The 8,035-nt window shown below is 51.1% G+C and overlaps 1 protein-coding gene across 1 annotated transcript; it reads right to left on the minus strand.

Annotated features, from left to right (window-relative positions):
* Positions 1 to 4,449: 4,449 nt before the first annotated feature.
* SDHB (succinate dehydrogenase complex iron sulfur subunit B) lies at positions 4,450 to 7,809 on the minus strand. The gene is made up of 8 exons (XM_015826359.2): positions 7,741 to 7,809; positions 7,411 to 7,658; positions 7,079 to 7,164; positions 6,813 to 6,949; positions 5,914 to 6,027; positions 5,017 to 5,118; positions 4,782 to 4,904; positions 4,450 to 4,662 (listed from the first exon to the last, which is right to left on the minus strand). Exons 1-8 carry the CDS (start codon positions 7,807 to 7,809, stop codon positions 4,585 to 4,587), a joined length of 957 nt encoding a protein of 318 aa, XP_015681845.2. The 3' UTR covers positions 4,450 to 4,584.
* Positions 7,810 to 8,035: the final 226 nt, after the last annotated feature.

Genomic DNA, 8,035 nt, shown 5'->3' on the forward strand with positions numbered 1-8,035 from the left:
GGCACCGGACCCTGGTGCCCAAAAGATTGGGGACCTCTGGGCTGTATGTTGTCATGTTTAAAGGGCCAGTTGAGCTGAAGGTACCAGGTGGAAGATCCTTTCAAGTGTATTTGGAAGAAGGGGGGAAAAGAGGGAATAACAGAGGAGGAGGAGGAAGAGGAAGGAAGGAAGGAAGGAAGGAAGGAAAGAAAGAAAGAAAGAAAGAAAGAAAGAAAGAGGGAGGGAGGGAGGGAGGGAGGGAGGGAAGGAAGGAGTGCTCCCCAAATCAAATAGGGACATATTTTCATGCCCAAGACAGAGTGTTCTCCAACCCATCATAAACAGACTGAGTTTGGCCAGGGCCTCCCAATTTTGGGGCCACCTGGGGCTGGTTGGATCATGGGACTGATCCTGCATCTTGCAGGAGACAGAGAGGGGGGCTGCCCTGCATACCGTAGCAGCCGCTGGATTTTGGCTCCTCCTCCCCTTCTCTTTTTAAGCCCTTTCCCCCCTCTCACCTGGCAAGATCCTGGCGTGCTCGGCAGCCTCCATTGGACCCTCCAGTTTCCCCAAACATCCTCAGGAGAATTTGGGTCTCGGACCCGCCATCGAGAGCTTCAGGGCCAGGGACGGAAGCGGACGGTGGTCACGGTCACTCAGCCACCCATCTCCCGTGCCTGGGAGAGAGAAAATGAGAGCTGGCAGGATGGCAGTCACCGGAAGGAAGGGGGGGGGAGAGGAGGGCAAGGCTTTGGCTGGATCCTCAAGGGAGGCATCCTGTGGCTGAGACAACCCCCCCATGGGAAAAAGAGGGGAAGTGGAGCCCACCCACCCAGGTAGAGCAACCTCGGGGCCACGAAGGCGAAGTGCTCTCCGAGAAGGGTGGAACTCTGTCTCCGGGCAAGGGACTGGCCCAGTGTATTTAATAATAATAATAATAATAATAATAATAATAATAATAATAATAATAATAATAATAATAATAATAAAAAAGTTGGAAGGGACCTTGGAGGTCATCTAGTCCAACCCCCTTTTAATGTTAACTTAAACGTGGGTCCTTCAGGGTTTTTCTGTTGCGGGAAAGCAGGAGCTGAATCCAAAGAGGAACGAAGATCAGGAAAGACATTGAATAGAAAATTAGGTAGAACAGAATAACAGCATGACAGAGTGGGAAGGGACCTCGGAGGTCATCTAGTCCAACCCCCCTTTTAATGTTAACTTAAACGTGGGTCCTTCAGGGTTTTTCTGTTGCGGGAAAGCAGGAGCTGAATCCAAAGAGGAACGAAGATCAGGAAAGACACTGAATAGAAAATTAGGCAGAACAGAATAAATAGCCGACAAGAGTGGGAAGGGACCTCGGAGGTCATCTAGTCCAACCCCCCTTTTAATGTTAACTTAAAACGTGGGTCCTTCAGGGTTTTTCTGTTGCGGGAAAGCCGGAGCTGAACCCAAAGAGGAACGAAGATCAGGAAAGACACTGAATAGAAAATTAGGCAGGACAGAATAAATAGCCGACAAGAGTGGGAAGGGGCCTCGGAGGTCATCCAGTCCAACCCCCCCTGCTCAGGCAGGAAACCCCGCACCATTTCGGACAAAGGGCTGTCCAGTCTCTTCTTTAAAAACTTCCAGAGTTGGAGCATTTTTTTGGGGGGGGATGCAGGGCAAGCCTGGACGGTGTCTCCACCACCCCCCTGGAAAGGAGGAGGGAGGGAGGGGGTCAGCCTCGGGTCTGCAGCAGCCTCCCCCCCCTGCCCGAACCCCCCCTCTGTCCCTGCCAAGAAGCCGCTTCCTCACCTGTCGGGGGGGGGGGGAGGAAATCCAGGCCGCCCGCAGTGCCACGTGTCACCTGGCCGCTTGGAAGAGCCCGGCCTGGGGGAGGGAGGGCGAGGGCGGCCCAAGCCGGTCAAGGCTGCCTTCGCCAGCCAGAGGAGACCCCCGGGGATTCTCCGGGTGGGGGGGAAAGAAGGGGAGCCGGGTCCCCCCGCGGGATGTCCCAAGCGGGCGGAGGGCTCGGCCCGGGATGCGCCGCTCTTCGTCCGCCGCCCGCGGGCTCCAGCAGGTGGACAGCTCCGCTCTCGCCCCGGGGCTGCCGGCCAAGTGGAGGCGCGCGGGGGGGGGGGGAGCGCGGGAGCCCCTGCAGCAGCAGCAGCAGCTGATCCCGGAGGGGGCGGGGCTAGCGCTCGCGGAGGCTGCTGGGAGAAGTAGTCCGAGCCGGCTAAAAAGCCCCCCCACCCCACTCCACCCCTCTCCGAGGCGTGCGATATGGCCCGTCCTGCAGCGCGTTAGCGGAGCGCCGGGCTTGCCTTGTTCCCGTAGGAGCCCTCTATCCCGGTGGTGGCGTTTACGTTTCTCTTCCCTTAAAAAAAGAGGCTGGACAACCGTTTGTCTTGAAATGGTATAGGGTTTCCTGCCTGAGCAGGGGGGTTGGACTGGATGACCTCCAGGGTCCCTTCCGACTCCTACTCTATTCTGCATTCTAGTCTACTCTATTCGTCATTCCTCCTATTATTCTATTCTATTCTCTATTCTATTCCTATTCTATTCTCCGTTCTATTCCTATTCTATTCTGTTCTCTATTCTATTCTATTCCATCTCTATTCTATTCTATTTTCTATTCTATTCTAATTCTATTCTACTCTTTCCATATTCTATTCTATTCCATTCTTTCCATATTCTATTCTTCTATTCTATTCTCTATTCTATTCTCCGTTCTATTCCTATTCTATTCTGTTCTCTATTCTATTCTATTCCATGTCTATTCTATTTTCTATTCTATTCTATTCTACTCCTTCCATATTCTATTCTATTCCATTCTTTCCATATTCTATTCTTCTATTCTATTCTCTATTCTATTCTCCGTTCTATTCCTATTCTATTCTGTTCTCTATTCTATTCTATTCCATGTTTATTCTATTTTCTATTCTATTCTAATTCTATTCTACTCTTTCCATATTCTATTCTATTCCATTCTTTCCATATTCTATTCTTCTATTCTATTCTCTATTCTATTCTCCGTTCTATTCCTATTCTATTCTGTTCTCTATTCTATTCTATGTTTATTCTATTTTCTATTCTATTCTAATTCTATTCTACTCTTTCCATATTCTATTCTATTCCATTCTTTCCATATTCTATTCTTCTATTCTATTCTCTATTCTATTCTCCGTTCTATTCCTATTCTATTCTCTATTCTATTCTATTCCATCTCTATTCTATTCTCTATTCTATTCTAATTCTATTCTACTGCTTCCATATTCTATTCTATTCCATTCTTTCCATATTCTATTCTTCTATTCTATTCTCTATTCTATTCTCCGTTCTATTCCTATTCTATTCTGTTCTCTATTCTATTCTATTCCATCTCTATTCTATTTTCTATTCTATTCTAATTCTATTCTACTCCTTCCATATTCTATTCTATTCCATTCTTTCCATATTCTATTCTTCTATTCTATTCTCCGTTCTATTCCTATTCTATTCTGTTCTCTATTCTATTCCATCTCTACTCTATTCTATTTTCTATTCTATTCTAATTCTATTCTACTCTTTCCATATTCTATTCTTTCCATATTCTATTCTTCTATTCTATTCTCTATTCTATTCTCCGTTCTATTCCTATTCTATTCTGTTCTCTATTGTATTCTATTCCATCTCTACTCTATTCTATTTTCTATTCTATTCTAATTCTATTCTACTCTAAATTTTATTCTATTCTAATTCTATTACAAATTGTGTACCAAATCAAAACAGCCAAGCCGGTATCCTGTGTGGGTCCCGCCCTCATTTTATGTTTGCAACCATGGGTGGTCCTTGTAAACACAGGGGAAACGGCTCTGTTGAATTAATGTCATCTTAATGCCCTAAGCAATTCCCAATTTACTGGCTAACTTGTGATATTCCAACTCTTGCTCCCGCCTTCTTGCAAATGACTACAAAGGGGACGACAGAGAAGGAGGGGGCTGGATGGAGTCACTGAAGCAGCAGGCGTGAGCTGAAATGCTCCAGAAGATGGCAGAGGACAGGAAGGCCTGGAGGAACGTTGTTCAAGGGGTTGTGACACAACTTCGCAGCTAACAACAACAAGACCTTCCCTGCTTTGAACGCCCCTTCCCCTCTCCGAGCGGGGAATGCCTCTCTCTTTACTTGCGTGCATAAATAAAGAGATGTTCATCTACCTTTCCAGATTTGGGCCAGGTGTGCTTTTACGCCGACATTTATGGCTTATCCGCTGTGCATTCAAGAACGTTTTGCTGAAGAAATACAGGCCGTTCATGAACTGAAGAAAAGGAGGGTTCAGTCCAAGGGAAAGTGCAAATGAGCTGCGGTTGAACAACCGGGCTCTCCTGCCTCCTGTCTTAGGCAGCCCCCCCACCTCCCCCCACTCAGGGTGAGGAGCATTTGAAAGACAAGCCTGAACCGAACGGAGAGGGGAAAGGAGAGAGAGAGACAAGGTAGAAAACTGCTTTTTTAATATTTATTTGTCTTTACAGGTTTCACTGTACATGTCCATGCAAGCAAGGCGGAGTCTATGACCCCACTGAAAAACCAGTTATAAGTTAAAGGCCCTCCAGCAGGAAGGCAGGCTGACTGCACACAAGGAAGCCGCTAAGCGTGGGCCACCTTCTCTTTGTACGTGGCCATCATCTTCTTGATTTCTGCGATTGCTTTCCCGGGATTCAGGCCCTAAGGAAGAAAAGACACAGGGGGAGGGGCAATGGTGGTGGGCTCTGGGCACAGCTCTGCAACTGGCTCAGCTCGCCCTCGCCCATTCCCAGCTGGGGAAGCCTGGTCCCAGCACCCACCTTGGGGCAGGTCTGGGTGCAATTCATGATGGTGTGGCAGCGGTAGAGGGAGAAGGGGTCCTGCAGCTGGGCCAAGCGCTCCTCCGTGTAATCGTCCCGGGAGTCGATCATCCAGCGGTAGGCCTGAGGGAGCAGCCACTCTTGGAAAGAACTGCTTTTCCTCCCCCCCTGCCCCCTAGAGCAGAGGCCCACCTCTGCCCTAGGGGGAGAGCCGTCTCCCCAGGGACCCCATTACCTGCATGAGCACGGCTGGGCCGAGGTACTTGTCCCCGTTCCACCAGTAACTGGGACAACTGGTGCTGCAGCAGGCGCAAAGGATGCACTCGTACAGCCCGTCCTGGGAGAGCAAAAGAGAAGGCCTCGTGAGGCCAAGAGGAGGCGGATTCCTGGAAGAGGGTCCACTGGCCTCTCTTTCCCCGCTGGAGAGAAAGCAGCCTCCCTCACCCTGCTTTTCATTAGGCAGCCCCTTTCGCGGTTCGGATGGAACTGTTTTCGGGCTGGCCTGGGGGACCAGGAGGCACTTCGAAAGCCAGCGCTCGCCACGCACTTGGGGAGCAGGACGGGAGGAGGAGAAAGTGCACCCTTATCTATCAATATCTCAGGGGTTCCAGTATCAATATCTCAGGGGTTCCAGTGTTCCAATATCTCAGGGGCTGCCCCAAAGAAGAGGGAGTCAAGCTCTTCTCCAAGGCGCCTGAAGGCAGGATAAGAAGCAACGGATGGAAACTCATCAAGGAGAGAAGCAACCTGGAACTAAGGAGAAACTTCCTGACAGTGAGAACAATTAACCAGTGGAACCACCTGCCTCCAGAAGCGGTGAATGCGCCAACACTGGAAGTTTTTAAGAAGAGACTGGACAGCCATTTGTCTGAAATGGTATAGGGTTTCCTGCCTGAGCAGGGGGTTGGACTAGATGACCTTCAAGGTCCCTTCCAACTTTACTATTATTATTATTATTATTATTATTATTATTATTATTATTATTATTATTATTATTATTATTATTATTATTATTATTAAGAGGTTTTGGTGGGGCACTGAGGAGCTATAACGGCCAGCCAGGAGAGGCGGCAGCTCTCAAAAAATAGCAGTGACTAGACCAGGAAAGAGACAGGAAAGAAACAGCAATGACCAGCTTATCCCGATCTTCTATGGACTGTAAATACTCTTTTCCCTGGTTTGATTCGTCCTTCTTCTTCAGATAAGGCTGGATAGCTTTGTATTGGGCGTAGAAGTTGCTCAGGTCCTGAAGGAAGGAGAACAAACATAGCCTGAGTTTACACCAAGTCGCACCAAGCTCTGATTGAAAGGAAAGAGTTTTGGGAATAATACCAATAGCACTTAGACTTATATACCGCTTCAGAGTGCTTCACGGCCCTCTCTAAGCTGTTTACAGTGTCAGCCTATGGCCCCCCAACAATCCAGGTCCTCATTTGACCGACCTCTGAAGGATGGAAGGCTGAGTCAACCTTGAACGGGTCAAAATCAAACTGCTGGCAGTCGGCAGAATTAGCCCGCAATCCTGTATTCTAACCACTGCGCCACCACGGGCTCTTATGAATGAGCCACGATTGATGATTCACGTAAAAGGTAGCTTACAGGTACAGTAGCTTATACAAACCATGCTAAGCCCAAACCACACAACCCAGCCAGGCTGAGCATGATGAGTGACAGCAGGTATGATTGTGTGGTAGATGATGGTGAAGATTGCCAGGCACAAAACACAACACCCACCTTTCTGCCAGTGCCCTTCTCCCAGCTCCAGGCCCCATCCCAGATATAGAATCCATTGGGGGGGGGAAAGCCCACCCACAGAATCGCCAGGAGCCCCATGAAGAAGCCAGATGACCAGAACAGCTGGCTGACCGGCACTGGAAAAGGTCGCGATCCAGGCTGCCATCCCCAGAAAGAAAAGCAGGCGGAGGGTTGACCGGGCAGGGCCAGGATCTGCAGCTGAGGCTCCCAGTTCAGATACAATCCCCCCCCCCGGTCTCATCTGCCCTGGGGAGGCCATCTACTCCCTGGACTTACAGGCACGAGGTCTTTCACCACATACATGTGAGGGAGAGGATAGATCTTGGTGACCTTGTTGAGGTTGGTGTCGATCCTCTTGGTACAAGCCAGAGTGTTTGCTCCGTTGATGTTCATGGCGCACGAGCCACAAATGCCTGCGGGAGACAGAGACAGAGCTTTCCAAAGAGCAAAAGCAGGATTTTCGGGATGGCGGTCAAACCTACAGCCTCCTCCTCCGTATTCCACGGAGCGTCTACCCTCCGGAGCCGGACGGCAACTCTCACCTTCTCTGCAGGACCTGCGGAAAGTCAGGGTGGAATCCATTTCATTCTTGATCTTGATCAGGGCATCCAGAACCATCGGGCCACATCTGGAACGAGAACCCGCCAGCTGCCAGAAAGAGACACCAGCCCTCCTTTTTTTTTCTTTCTTTCTTTTTGCCCCAAAAAGGGTCGTTTTGCTCCGTTTGCAAAGAGGGAGATTTGCTAACCTACCACGTTGCGGTTCACGTTCAGCCCGGCTGCCTGGGCGCCGGGGAGCCCAGAGGGTCCAGCCTGCCCTGCCCTGCAGCGCTTGGCACCCGGAGCCCCCCCGTCCCTGGGGAAGGGCCACTCACTTCTTGAGGTCCAGCTCGTACGTCTGCATGCGGGGCTTCTCCCCGAGGTTATCCGGGCTCCAGCGGTAAACGGCGAACCTCTTGAGGCAGGGAGACGTCTCCGGGGTCGGCGCTGCTGCTGCTGCTGCTGCCGCCCCGGCGTGAGCTCTGCGGCGGATCTGCAAGCGGGGCAACGAGGCGAGAGGAAGCCAGTGCCCGCCTTCCCCGGCCCGAACCGAGAGGCGGAGAGGCGGGCTCCTCACTGAGGACTAGAAGCGTGAGAAGCCGAGCCCGCACTCGGAGAGCGCCCAACCCCGCCACCGCCACTGCCAACCTTCGTGCCTCGCTCACCTGAAGCAGCGCCGCGCCGCCCCTTCCCCTCGCCGCCCCCCAGCCCGCCGCCGTCCCGATCAGCGCCATCGCGCGCCCTCTGCGTCCTTTCGGGGACTGGGACGCGAGCGGAGGAAGCGGAGGGCAGCTGCTTCCTGTTCTCCCGCGAAGGCCGTCCCCCACTTCCGGTTCAATGCCCTTCCCAGCATGGCCGAACCTCGCTTCCTGTCCTTTCGCGAAAGCGTTCCCCCCGCCACTTCCGGTCCCTCACTGAACTCTTCCCCTCCACCCCAAATGGCCGGGGTTTATTTTCCCG

The sequence above is a fragment of the Protobothrops mucrosquamatus genome, unplaced genomic scaffold (genome assembly GCF_001527695.2).
Source record: "Protobothrops mucrosquamatus isolate PMUCROS unplaced genomic scaffold, P.Mucros_1.0 scaffold3072, whole genome shotgun sequence".
Taxonomy (NCBI): domain Eukaryota; kingdom Metazoa; phylum Chordata; class Lepidosauria; order Squamata; family Viperidae; genus Protobothrops; species Protobothrops mucrosquamatus.